Here is a 14,738-nt window from a genome sequence, read left to right as displayed (position 1 = left end):
CCCTAATTACATGAGAAATCTATAAATATGGTATGGGAATTTATTATCTTTTCTATTTACTTTCCATTCTATAAAGAAGACAATTTTTAAATTATATTTTGAACTGAAAATATCAAGGATTTAAAAACTTATAATTTGAAAATAGGTCTGCAACCAGTAAACACACACACATGCACACACAATAGAAACACATAGCAACCTGATATTTAGTCAGTTGTCCCTCCTATGTCATTGATACATCCCTGAGACGATGAACTTGATGGAAGGAACATACAAAAGATGTTTTTCTAACCAAAATTGGTGAATTTATGGCATACAGTAGCTATTAATGCTAAAAGTATTGACGAACTTTGATGCTTATTTACGTTTTAAATTGTTATCATAAATATAAAAATAATCCCAAATATTGGATAAAATTTTGTTTTTTTAAATTTCCTAGTTACCAACAAGAAATCATCATTCTTACAGCAACATTTAAAAGAAATCTCTCAAAAACATTTCAGAGTATTTACAACTAAAAAGAAATAGTGGGTAGAATAGTATGGTAAAAAGCACAGTCAATGAAATTAAAAATTACTTCAGGCTTTCTCCAAGGTTAGTGAAGCTTGATTCCTAAAAATTAGATTTTAGAAATAAATTACTTGAGAAAGTTCTACACTATAATCATTCAATGAATAATAAATGCCTAATGTGTACCAGGCAAAATGTTAGGTGTGGAGTATACCTTAGCAAAAAAGACAAAGTTCCTACCTTCTGGAATTTATACCAGCAGGAAATAAATGAGATAAACAGATAATCACAAGAGTTGAGTAAATAATTATAAAAGTGCAAGATGCTGCAACATGTATGGTTGGAATATGCATGTGATCACTATATAGAAAATGAAGTTTTAAGAAGATAAAGTGAGTTAATATTAGACAATAGGAGTCACTTGAGATTCTTGATTTATGAGATGAGAATCATACCATTAGGGGGAAATAAAAATCAGTGAGTGAGACCGGCCATTGGGTGCAGAGACCTTTTAAATTCAGGTAGCATTTGAGAGTTTCTTTTCAGCAAGACTTGTCAGAGATTCAGAAGTACAGTGAAAAAGAGTGTTGCCATTTGTATCCCCAGATTCGGGTTAGTATGAACTACTGAAATTTGGTGATTACAAGACAAGCAGAGAAATTTCCTGGACACTGAAACTCATATGTAGAGTCAGTTGTCTTTAGCACAATTTTCTGAAATTGATAAACTCGATGTAACTGTACTCATTAAATCAGAAACACAAGATTATTTTTTTCTAATAGTTAGATACAATTTTTATACTTTAACTTATAGAGGATGAAATAAGAATTTAAATAAATTTTTTAAATATAAGAAGAAACTTCAAAAAAACTACCTTCTCAGACACTCCCTAAATACATGTTTTGACACACAATTTCCAGTAGGGACATATTCCACTCTCCTTTGGCTTTAGGGAAACTGTAATTGAAAGTTCGAGGTGGAAAGAACTTTGCAGTTTATATCCTAGCTTTGCAACTAAGTGGCTTTTTGACCTTGTACAAGTTATTTAAACTTTTTGAGTCTCTGTATCCTCATTTATAAGATGGAGTTAATAATACCCCCTTAACAGCTCTGTGAGAGTCCAACTGTGAAATGCTAACCCTTGCCAAACATAGAGTAGGTACTCGATAAAAGTTTGCTGGTCTCCTTCTTTCCCAACCTCTATCTGTCCCACTTTGCTAAAAGCAAACGAGAGAAAGGAAAAGAATAGAAAAATTGTCTCTCTTTCAAGCAGAGCCAGAGTCAAAATAAGAGATGCCTTCCAGGCTCGAAGAGAAATTAGTAAACAAATATGCATTTTAGCTATCAAGTGGTGACTGAGTAGAGAATCTCTGTCCCTAATTCAGTGACAAATATAAAGTAGGTGCTTAATAAATATCGAATGGATTAAATGTAATGGAAATAATGACTAAAATGAAGTAATAAAAGAATGGAGTGACATCGGTGTACATAAAACTTTTTTTTTTTTTTTTTTTTGTGCTTTTTCACTAGTTTTAAACCCTGGCTACACAATAGAATCACCTGGGCAACTTTTCAAATCTCTGTGCCCAGATCAATGGCATCAAAATTTAGGGGAGGAGAGCATCATTATTTTTTAACATTCCCGTGTGATACCAATGTACTGAGAAAGTTAACTATACGTAGAGGTTCATCTCTTCTATACTAATCTATGCCCCATCTCATATGTAATTTACTTGCTGACAAAACATCACCATTCCCTTTTAACCCTGTCTCAGTTCCTTTGAAGTAATAATTACTAGTTAATTACTCTAGTTTGTCCTAGTTTACTAACAGATGAAGATTAAACAATGCATCCCTTGTCGGATCTTGGTCCTTCTAGTAACTAAGCAGAATGTGGAATGGTTTATAATAAGAGAAACCTTAGACAGATTTGGAATGGATTATAGCTCTACTGTTCTAACTGAGCGATAGAATGACCTGGAGAGTAAACTTCACGCTCGCTCGCTCGTACTTGCGCTCTCGCTCTCTCCCTCCCTCCCTCCCTTACCCCCGCCCCCTGGCCCCCCTCTCTCAAAAACCTAGAATCAGAATCTCTGCAACTGGGACCCAGGTATCAGAATGTTTTTTAAACATAGGAAAACCGCAAGGCAGGAATCTGTTCATATCCCTGTACACCTGCCATCTGCCATAACCTTCCACAGAACTGGCTCCTGCTACCAACAGAGAAGACAAGGCGGAGTAATGAGACCCTCCTGTAAATATAATCCTGCTGGTTCCTTTTGAAATGGAAAGGGTTTCTCCGGAGAAACCCCAGCTCTCAAACCATTACTACTGTTCCCGAGGCAAGTTCAGGCCAGCATCTTGCCAGTGCCTTCTCTGCTCTGAAGGATGCAATTATGGCCTAGATGCAGCACACCCTTCTTAAATCCAAATTTTCCATGTAATTCCACATTTTTGGAGGCTGATATTCTTAGAGAGTGAGGTTGTCCATTATTGGGGCTTTTCTTGCATTTATAATTAAGCCTATTAATGGTAAAATATCAATCTATTTCTCCTTCTAGAAAGCATGTATAGCAGAATATTAATTTATGTAAATGAAGAAATGTGATCATATCCTGGATATTTTTTCTTTTATAATCGGTTATCGCTTGTTTGTTTTTCCTTTTCTTTAATCTTGATACCACCTTTCCCCACATCCCCTTTCAAAACATTTATTCTACCTTTCCGCTCGAAGAATATTGTTAAAAAGTTAGTTAGTACTTATTCTACCACATACATAAATGTTTTTTCATTATTTGCTACAAAACCCCCAAATCTTATGTTTTTATGCTTTTTCTTTTCACTCAATAATACCTCGAGAAAATTTTGCAAATCTGGTTATAGCTCTAATTTATTTTTAATAGCTGCAAAATCATTCATTATATGAAGATACCGTAACTCAACCATTACAACTTATATTTTCTTTTTTTGATATTAATAAACAATGCTTAATTAAACATCTTATATATTTATACTTACATACTTATCCTTTTAACTCTATGGCCTAAATATCCAGGATGGAATTGCTGGGTATTTAGAGTATATGTGCTATTTTTTTTTTTTTTAATTATATTGCTGTTACTAGATTTCTTAGATCCACTAGCAAGTTTTATTTTCCTGACTCCTGGTGAATTTGAATATCATTTCATGTATTTGTTGACCTTTTGGATTTGCTATCCTATGAATTGCCTGTGCATGTCCTTTGTTCATGTTTTCATTTGGAAACAAATGCCCTCAATGATTTTTAAGGAATTTTTTTTTTTTTTTTAGTCGAGGTGATCCTTAGTTGACCTCACAAATTGCAAGGACCTTGTCAGTTTACAATCCCTTATTTATTTTTATTTATTTTTTATTTATTTCTTTATGCTTACAGCACCTGGTCTTCCTAGGTGGTCTCCCATCCAAGTATTAACCAGGCCCAATCCTGCTTAGCTTTCTAGATCAAATGGGATTTTTAAGGAATTTTTAGTAGTTCACCATTTTGGAAGGAAATGGGTAAATGGTATTACGGTAAATGGCTTTTTTAAAATTTCAACGTGATTTTATGTCTAGAAGTTTTATTAGAAATCCCTGATAAATTTTGTTTGTTTCTTTACCTTTTTAGTCAGCACCTAGTTGGACACTCAGACTCAGTCCCCACCAGCTGGCTTCTCGGAGGACGGGGGAGACAGGCCAGTGTGGGTACCTGGGGTGCCTCACCCACGTGCCTGGGGCCAGCCTCCAAGGGGAGAGGTGCAGAGGCCACGCGCCAGCACCTGTGCCTACCCTGCCTGTCTCCCCTCGCAGCTCTGTTTCACACTCGCTGTCAGGCGGCCCTGCCCGCCACGCTTTCCCCAGCCTGACGGCAGGGTGGGCTGCTCTCACAAGCCCAGAAAAGGAAGAACATCCCAGCTGTCCGGGATGCGGGGAAGGGGCGGCCAGGCCGGTCGAGGTCAGCAGCTGTCGCCGGAACCCAAAATGCAAGGCCTCGACCGCGGGAGGACGTATATTCGTGCTGCGCCGCCACCACATGACCACTGGCCACTTCCGGCTCAGGACGAAGATGTGGCTGGCGTGCGGGGCGCTCTGGGCTTGGGCCCTGCCCTTGGCGCGGCCCCCCAGGGCCCGGGCCTGCGGTGGGGGCGGGGGCATCTCCTACACTCAGGGCCAGAGCCCAGAGCCCCGCACGCGCGAGTACTTTTACTATGTGGATCATCAAGGCCAGGTGGGCTGGGGACGGGGCCGCGGAGGGCCCTTGCAGTAGTGGCGGGCAGGAAGGCTGGGCAGTGTCTCTAAGATAATGAACCCGACTCCGCCGAGCTAGGGCCGCGCACTGGAGAGACTGGGCCGTCCGATCCCAGGTCAAGACGGCTGGTCCCCAGCTGCCAACTTTCCACACATGGCGGCACCCCGCGCACTCTGCATCCCCAAGTTCCTTCCCTACTAATCCGCCACCAGCCCCGCCCGCTTTGGAAACCCTGGCAGGAGCAACCACCATAACTCCGAGGAAGCAAGTCTAGCCTCCATGGAGAAGGTGTCACAGCAGACTAAAACACTGAAAGGAGGCGGGAAAGGCATGCCACTTCAGTGAACCCATGTGCCAGGAAGCAGGCACGGTTCAGGGAAGACACGGGGAAGTTGGCAGAGCCCTCAAGTTGACCTACATGCCGGTCTTTGCACGGTATATGCCTCTTTGTGCACGGTGTGCACAGACGAGCAAGGAAGTAGACTCGGGCCCGCCCAGAGGTCCCCACTTTGGGGAGGTCTTCCCACAGGGACTCATGGGGTACGACCTGTCCCTCTGTCTGCAGCTTTTCCTGGACGACTCAAAGATGAAGAACTTCATCACCTGTTTCAAAGGTACTGCTGCGCCCTCCTCCCCCACATTCCTTACCCCTTCCGGAAAGGCCCTGGAGGGCTCCGCTCCTGAATCCCGCCGCAGCGGGAAATGGGCTTCCAGAGCTCAAGAGGCCCGCTATCCAAAGTGAAGTCGGGATGGCCCTCCGACAGCTGGCGCTGGCCCCTGCTGTGGCCCATGGCGAGCCATTTGCCTGGGAACCTTGGGTTCCTTCCACGATGAGCAACCTGTGCTCTTTGAACCCCTAGACCCGCAGTTCCTCGTCACCTTCTTCTCCCGTCTGAGACCCAACCGCAGCGGGCGCTACGAGGCCTCCTTCCCCTTCCTCTCTACCTGCGGCAGAGAGCGCAACTTCCTGCGCTGCGATGACCGGCCTGTGGTCTTCACGCATCTGCTGGCTGCGGGCCCCGGGCCTCCGCGCCTCTCCTATTGCGGCGGCGGCGAGGCTCTAGCCGTGCCCTTCGAGCCGGCTCGCCTGCTGCCCCTGGCCACCAACGGGCGCCTCTATCACCCCGCACCAGAGCGCGCCGGCGGCGTGGGCCTGGTGCGCTCGGCCCTGGCCTTCGAGCTCAGCGCCTGCTTCGAGTACGCGCCCGGCACAACCACGCTGCCCTCGCACGTGCGCTGGCAAGGCCGCCGCCTCGCCCTCACCATGGACCTGGCCCCGCTGCTGCTTGCCGCCCCGCAGTCCTGAGCATCGGGCGGGCGGTGGTTCCTGATAAATTTTAAAAACACTGTTTATGTCATCTATTGTTATATGTTTATTCTTTTTAAGTTTATTCTATATTTTTAAAAAATGCATTAAATTTTGGTGGCAGATTTCCTAGTAATGAATCACCACTTATTTCTAAAATGAAATCTATATTATAGTGTATTCTTTGATTAATTGTAAGTTTTCTAATATTTTTTAACCTATGTATTAAAATGTAAGATCTGTAATATTTTCTCTACTTAAGGGATGTAAATTGTATTTGTGGTCTTACACCTGTATACATATGTGTGTATATATATTTTTATTCGAAACAACTCTTTTTCTTTATCAGACCTACTCACAATTTAAAGTAGTATCCTAAAGTTTCATTATAAATATAACTTATTAGATTTTAATTTATTTTCTAATATATTTTTGTTTATATATTTAGTTGCTATGTTTGGTACATAAAAGTTAATAAGTATATCTCCATCATAAATAGTAATCTAATTCTATAATGTCTTTATCCTGATTAGTACCATTATTCTTAAATTTCAGCTTCTCTGATAATTATAATTCCACTTTTGCTTTATTTTGTTGTAATATACCTAATATCCCTCTGCTCTTCTTTTTATTATAACATTTCCTATAAAGTCAGTACATAGCTGTGCTCTTTACTTCAATTTGATAGTTTCTTTCTTCTAAACAAAGATTCCAGTCAATTAACTTTTAATGTAATGACAGATATAACATTTTGTTCCTGACCTTATGTTACTTTTTTTTATCATAAATAGTCAGTTCTCCTATTGTGAATAATTCAGATGGGAAATAAATTTCACATTTGCTTATGAATCGTTTCATAAATATCCTTAAAAACTCAAAGACAGAAAACTGTACTGACTGACCTGAGCCACATCATAATTCAAACACAAAACAAAACACACCAGGCTCACACTTGAGACATCCTCAGTTCACAGCATGTTTATCCTACATGGTTCTGTTTTTCTAGTCTTGAATTTATGAACATTTCTATATTTAAAAACCCAGTCTTTTAACATCTCAAACATGTCTAAGCACCCAGATTCAAAAACCATAAGTAGTGCATGTAAAAGAAAAGCTTTAAATATTGGGGAAAATCTTGAAATAAAGTGTTTTGAAAGAAATAAGAAAATACATGTGTATCTTAAGAGCAGGCATAAGGAAATCCACACTCTGGATCATCAGAGACAACTCTGCAAAAATAAATGTGGATGTCTGAAACAGCTTCAAGTGTTGCGAAAGCCAAAATAAGAACCAGGGCTAAAAACAAAACAAAACAAAAAAAGATACTGAAATATTGTTGAGCATATAAATTAAAGACCAAATAGTACAACAATTAGATACAATCTTCTTCACAATCAAAGAGCACCATGTATATACAAAGACCTCAATCACCAAACCCTGCAGAATTGGCTCTCATGAGTGCTATTAGCGACCAGGTTTTGTGGTTCCAAACATCACAATTACCAAAGCCTTCACCTGTTGGTAAAGCTGTACAGATGAGAAAGCCACAGAGAATTTCTAGCAGTGACACTGAAGTTAAAGTGGAAGGCAAAGCATTGGATCAAATTTTAAATATCAATGAAACAAGTGTTTATTATAAACATGCACCTGAGGGACCAAAACCTCAAAAGAAAAGAATAGAAAAAAGGCCTCAGGATTTGAGGATGCAAAAGATTGCAAATTTTGATAACCCTCATTTCAAAACTCATAATAACACAAGTTTCAACCCTTCCAGCTCCTACTTTCACAAGCAAACTGTAGTCTTTTTCAATATATGTCATATTTATGATTTTTATGTATTTTTAAGCAATTTAACATATATAAAATTATCCCACTATTTTTAGTTTTGTAATCCTGACCCCAATTTTCCCATTAGCCTGTGTTTGTTTGTTTGTTTGTTTGTTTTTTTGCAGAAGGCAGTCCACTTGTAGGAATGAATACGTTGAGTTATAGAACTGCCTGCATTTTACATTCTCTCCTTTTTCACCTTTTCCTTATTTTGCTAGTTAGATTGTTATGATTCATTTTACTTTTTTATTCACATTAATGTTCTATATTTTCCTACTTTTTAATAGTTACTGAGACTCTTAGTAAGACATATCTTTCTTATCTCTCTACTACTGTTAACACTCAGGGGGCAAGTCTTTTCTCAACCAAGGTGCTCTAATTCCATCCTACTTTCTTTCTGATTCCTCACCATTACTCAGAAAGACAAGTGCATGTGTGCATGTGCACACACACACACACACACACACACACACAACAACAATGAACTGTGTTTAGTTTTTTCCTCTTCTACATGCCCCAGATAAAACTATTTAAATGCTTTTAATTTTCGCCTGTTTTCTTTACTGTAAACTCTCAAGTTTTACTCAAATAATGTACTACTTTTGGTTGTGGGCTAATATTCAGTCCCCATGTGGCCCTTCAGTTTCAAGATTGCTCAATTAACACACATTAACAGTCCAAATTAGGATTTTATCCATATAGATCCAGCTATATGGCGACAAATCCTCTTCTCCTCCATGTCTATTTCAGGATCTCTCTTCTGTTTATCTTTTGAATACAGTGTTTTCTCAATTACTTTCTTCTAATGCAGCATATACTTCGTGGTTTACATAATTATAAATATCTTTCTTATACATTAAAAGATGAATACCTTTTATAAGTGGACATAGAATTCCTGACTTAAAGTCTTTTTCTCTCCAAAGTGTTATTCCACTCTCTTCTATACTTAATTTTAAAGATGAGAATTTCAAAGGCAATCAGATTTTTTCTTTGCAAAAATGTTTTCCTTTTTGCTTTTGGATGAATGCTTATATAGATCTTTAAATATTTTTCTATAAAATTCTTAGATACATATATTTGTTCAACAGTTCTACTTGACCATTATTAAGTTCTGTTGGGTCTCTCTTCATCTCGGAAACTTTTGACTATTGTTTTAATCATTTCTCTTATCTGTCCTTTATTCTTTTTCTAAAGCTCCATTTGTTCACAAATTAGTTACTTCTAAATGTCTTGTAATGTCCTTAAATCTATTTTTATATTATATACATTGAAATATTTATTTCCTTTAATTTTCCAGGGCACTAATTGTCAGTTCACTGTATTCATTAAGGTACACTTGAGGCATAACAGATAAATTCAGTTGCTTAACACAATTGCAATATACTTCTGGACCACATAAAGTCTAAGTGATATGTTAGGGGAGTCAGCTCTGCTCAGTGAACCTAGTCTGATGGAGATTCATCATTTTCAACACAGGGTTTCCTGTGTCATTTTGGGCATTTACGCCCAGACAACAAATGGGGGTGGGGGGGAGTGGAAGTTCATATATCAGCTTTGGAATTTGTGCACATTGCCTCTACTCATAAACCATTAGCAAGAATTCAACCACATGGGCACTCATAAGTGCAAAAAGGTCTGGAGAATATAATCTACTTACATGCCCAGGACAAAGAAGGGCACGGTTTTATAGAATACATATCAGTCTATCACCTTACCAAAGACTGTCAACTGATTCAATTCTTCTGGTAAATTCTTTTGTGAGAAAATTATGCTTTAGAGGGAGGGGTGAATTTTATTTGTTGTTTGCTTGTTTGTTTTAGCTCTGAAAAGACTTCTTGAGAAATACTTGAATCTTCTTGAGTACTCTATATTTCTCTTTGAATTATTGTCTATCTCAGTGATAAGTTCCATTTTATTTGGTATGTGTTTTGTTCTCACTAATCCTTTCTCAGGCTACCAGTCTTTTAAAACTGTTTTTGGTTTCATTTTTTTTTTTTTTTTTTTTTTTCTGCTCAATGGAACTCAGGGCTAGTTGCAGAGTACCAAAGTGATAAAAGTGACACAAATATTAGTTGTCCACTAATAGCGAAGAAGTTCTTGTAAAGTACCTGTCATTCTTTCCCAGGCTTGGGTACATGGAAGAAGTTTGAGAATGATTCAATTCTTTTCTGGTTTTCTTTTGTTTTTTTTAATGTCACTTCCTGTTTGGAAACCAACGAAAACCAGGCTCACAAACATGTTGCTCTTCCACTGGGCTTTCACTAACCTTTAGGGCCAAGCTCTCTACAGATTTCAGTGATTAACAGTCTAGCCCAAGGCTCCTTTGGTAGTTCCCATGAAAGTGGGAGAAGTGAAGGCTTCTTTACCTCCCAGCCATTCCACGAGTTTTAACAGCCATTTGACTCAGGAAAGACAGTTTGAATGAGTAGTTAGTAGAAAAAAAGAACACCCAATTTAGCAGAAAGGAAGAACACCTAGAATATTCAGTTTTGAATCTTTGCACCTTTACTTGAGGAAACGTTGCATTCACCTCAAGTATATAAAATAACTTAAACTCAATTATTGGAGAATCAAAATCCTATTCCATTTACTTTGATAAATGGCTATGATTCCATTGTAATGGGTATTAACTCCATAAGCAGGGCTTTGACTTTTTTTTCTTTAAACACTGTAAGTAAATTAAGCAAATGTTCTCAATTTTATTTGCATCAATGTTTTAAAACAAAACAAACTTCAAACTAAAATGATTGATTTATCATACATTTTAGATAACTGTCAATTTGAAGTAACGACATTTTTTTCTGAAGATAAAATATAAAATAAGGTTCTATATAACAATAATATTCATATGTCCTCATATTGTATTTTAGTAAGCAGTACATCCTAAATCTACTAGTACCAATTATTTTCTAGGATAATCCTAAATAGCAAAGGCATGTTCTGTTTCCTATGATTTTAACAATCAGTTATTATAATTAAAATGGCTTGAAAATATCTTATTTGCCCTAGAATAAAGGAAAAGCTTAGAAAGAACTAAAAGGGCTATTATTTTGACTTGAACAACAATTACTCTTTTGCTCCCTTCCCAATTACTCTCACTTCCAATCCTGAGTTCCATAATTGGGGGGGGGGGGGCAGGAAGGTAATAAAAAAAAATTATATGCAACTACCTCTTTTTACCACCAATTCAAAACTTCACTTTTAAAGGCCAAGTGACTGTTGTATTTGTTATTTAATAAACTTGTAATTTCTAACAATAACTGCAAATTTTATAACAGTTAGGCCATTTGTTTTTTCTAGGAAACTTGCCATAATGGAATTACCTTTCAAATTGCATACTGTTATTATTCAATAGTACTAAAACATTCATACTGTGAGCATTAATTTGCACAAACTACCATTGCACTTGCGACTGATGAAAATACAAATAACAAATTACACATTTTAAACTACATTTGAATTTGAAAATATGTCCAGTAGCACTCATTATCCTGAATCAAAGAAACTGCCTGTGGTAATTGGGTGAAAATATGTTTACATCTCATATGTTTTCCAACAAGAGAATTTCACGTGTGAAAAAATCTAGTTATTTATAAGGACTAATTTTTTCATGAATCATCCTCCCAAAAACTAATTTAATAAAAAGCCAATGTGGTAAATTATGGCTCTCCCATAAAATTTAGGATTTATGTCTGTAAAACAACACTGATTTTGTGTCAGGTACTGGCAACATTGATAGAGATTAAGCCTCCAGAACAAGCATTGTCTAGTAAAGTGATAGACGGCTCTCTTGTGGTGCGGTTAAATTTGAGACCCACAAAGCCAATTGAGATTAATTATGAGCCTTTATTAGCCAGCCAGCGAATGATTCTCCCCACTAAAGAATCAGCCCAAAACCTCTAGAAGGAATAGCTTAAAAAGCCCCCAAACCCCCTCTAGCAAGCAAGCAGGTTTACAGAAGCAGAAGCTGTTCATTAACATATCTTTACACAGGATATCTACACCCTTAACATTAGCATATCTTTGCACAGAATATCTCCTAGAACTACACACTGTTTAACATTAAACAATGGAAGCAAAAGTTGACCATTTGAAAATTTTCCACCCTTAACAGTCTCCTCCAATTACAATCTAATATTATGAGTTATAATAGGGCTACAAGATGCAATGATAGGTGTATTAGTTAAGATGACACTAGTGACTACAATGGATAAAATCTCAAATTTCAGCGACTTAACATCATGAAAGTTTATTTCTTACTTTTAACAATGGTCCGTGTAGGAGTTGCTGGTTGGGCGGTCCTCCAAGCAGTGACTCTGAGATCTGGGTTTCCTTTTTCCAATACTTTAATGAGCCTAATAACCTTTTAGTCAAAGACCATACACATTTACAATGGTGGCCCTATAAAATTTTAATGGAGCTGAAAAAGTCCTATTGCCCAGTGACGTAGTAGTAGCTATCGCAATGTCAAAAGTACAACGCATTACTGTTTTGTGCCATCTCAGTCCTTGGATAGTGATGCTTTCCTCTAGAAATGCCTGGGGGCTCTCACCTCCCCTGGAGTGCTTCCCACGGACTCCTTCCTTTTCTAAACCAGTGTTACTATAAGGAGGACACCCTTGTGGTTCTTCTTATGATTGATTGCAAGATGCCCTTCAGTGATAACCATGAGGAAAGCTTGAAGAAAAAAAAAAGTTTACTACTTACAAGCTATGAAGAGTGCAAGGAACGCCTGAGGGCACGTACCTAGATCACTTGTAGGGAGGAGAAGGGAGAGAAGAAGAGAGAGAGAAAGAGGGAGGAAGGAGGGAGAAAGAGAGGGAAGAAAGAGAATGAGTATGTGTGTTCTTAGCACGCATGTGCAAGTGTGTGAGCCGAAGGTTCTGCTTTTATTGGGGGGGGAGGGTCGGGGCCTAGGCTTTCCCTCCAGCTCACTCTTTATTGGTGATTTTAAAATGTAAGAGTGGGAATTTCAAGCACAGGAAGAAAAAAAAAAAGTAGCCCAGATGATCAGTTATCTAAATCAACCAGGATCTCTAAAACAAAGGAACATCAGTAGGAGAGCAGAATGGCTCTTTATCTAGTCATAGGCCTGGCAACTCCTTTGTTCCTGATAGCCTTCCTTAAAGCAGATGCCTCATTGAAATGGCTGCCAGTTTTAAAATGGATGCCTCAGCAATTGAAGTTTAAGTGAGGCACTTGCGTTACAAAAAAGAAATTACCAGAGCTTACACCACACTTACTCAGGTGTTTGTGGTGATGCCCGTGTAAACAAATCTATTGCAATGCTGGTCATATAAAAATGTAGCACACACAATTATAGTAGCAGGCTATACCATTTAGGTTTGTGTAAATGCACTCTATGATGTTAACATAACAACAAAATCACTTACCGGCTCATTTCTCAGAATGTGTCCCATGGTTAAGCAGCACATGACTGCAGTTCCATCTCAACATATAGCACCTGAGAGCTCATTGGCAGGTTTTGTAAATCATCCATCTGAAAGTAAAAAAGAGTATGAAGGGTGACAACAGGAAGAAATAATGACCACGCCTAAGAATATAAAGATTGGTTCCACTTGCATTCTTTGGCGATGTCAAACAACAAGGGAGGCAGAGAAATGTTTTGTTGAGTGCCAAGAAGAAAAATAAATGTGCTTGGTATTCTGGAGCAAGATCTACACACAGTAGAGGAATAAAGGTGAATTTCACAGGGGGGTTAATTCTTCTACTAACATTTTAGAGACATGGTCCACTTTCTAGGTGGGCAATGCATTGTGAAGAGCACTCCCGGGAGAAGTAATAGCTTGTGCACAAGAAAACATGGACTAGACTTGGTTATTGGTAGAGGAGTAGGTTGTATAGTGTGACTGGAACGCAAGGGTAGTAAGGCATGAAACTGGAAAACGAGGAATCAGATCATTTAGTACATTACCACAAAACTCACTAAATATTTTGAACATGTTTTATACACTTTCAGGTGTTGAAATGGAGAAAAATATAAAGAAAAATCCTCAACCTTGTAGAGCTTTCCAGTTCAGTGGGGATCACAAAAAGAGAAACATGATTAAGAAAAAAAGATAGACTCCAGACATACTTAAGAGAAGAATCATCTATAGTGTCTGATTGGGTGGGAGGTGACAGGAAATATCAGAGGAATAGACGGGTGGCGAAAGCGCGAAATATAAAATGACTTCCAGGCTTCTCATTTGGGTGACTGGGTAACTCAGAGAGAGAATGTAAAAATAAATATATGTTAGAGGATGGGTAGAATCAATTAATGAAATTAATTTTAAACATTTTGAGCTCCAGGTACTTATGGAACATCTCTGTCACAACTAGCAAGTCTAAAACTCACATATGTAGGTGTTGTTAAAATTTTGTTCTGCTTGTTTCAGCAGCACATATACTATAATTGTAACGACACGCAGAAAATTAGCATGGGCCCTGTGCAAAGATGACACACAAATTCACAAAGTATTCTATATTAAAAAAAAAAAAAAATTGTTCACTCTCAAATGGTTAGAATCAGACTCCATCAGTTGTTTCTGTCTCTTTGCTCTATTTTCAGCATCTCCCAGTTGGTCAATAAACACTTTTTTATTGTATTATGAAAAAGCAACCATCCCATCAACTTCATGTGGCTATCACTCCATTAGACAAAAGACTTAAAAAAGAAAAAGTAAAAAAGAAAAAGACTCCCTTACTTTCTCTGTCCATTACAGATTTCTGTCTAATCACAAGAATGAAACCACTTGTATTATTGAATGTCATTGGTGATTTTCTAATTGACAAAACTAACAGATTGCTTTCCCTCAGCCTACCAGGTGT

The 14,738-nt window shown here is 38.2% G+C and overlaps 1 protein-coding gene and 1 non-coding gene across 2 annotated transcripts; both read left to right on the top strand.

Annotated features, from left to right (window-relative positions):
- Window positions 1-4,591: 4,591 nt before the first annotated feature.
- On the top strand, window positions 4,592-6,080 carry LOC107516894 (UPF0598 protein C8orf82 homolog). Its single transcript, XM_016157096.2, has 3 exons — window positions 4,592-4,753; window positions 5,340-5,388; window positions 5,635-6,080. Exons 1-3 carry the CDS (start codon window positions 4,592-4,594, stop codon window positions 6,078-6,080), a joined length of 657 nt encoding a protein of 218 aa, XP_016012582.2.
- Window positions 6,081-14,292: 8,212 nt separating this feature from the next.
- On the top strand, window positions 14,293-14,399 carry LOC118606440. Its single transcript, XR_004952393.1, has one exon. It is a non-coding gene; the product is annotated as a U6 spliceosomal RNA (small nuclear RNA).
- The last annotated feature ends 339 nt before the right edge of the window (window positions 14,400-14,738 follow it).

This window comes from Rousettus aegyptiacus, unplaced genomic scaffold (genome assembly GCF_014176215.1).
Source record: "Rousettus aegyptiacus isolate mRouAeg1 unplaced genomic scaffold, mRouAeg1.p scaffold_m13_p_1, whole genome shotgun sequence".
NCBI lineage: Eukaryota > Metazoa > Chordata > Mammalia > Chiroptera > Pteropodidae > Rousettus > Rousettus aegyptiacus.
Note: the sequence above shows the minus strand (reverse complement) of the source record. Positions and strands in the feature narration are given on the sequence as shown.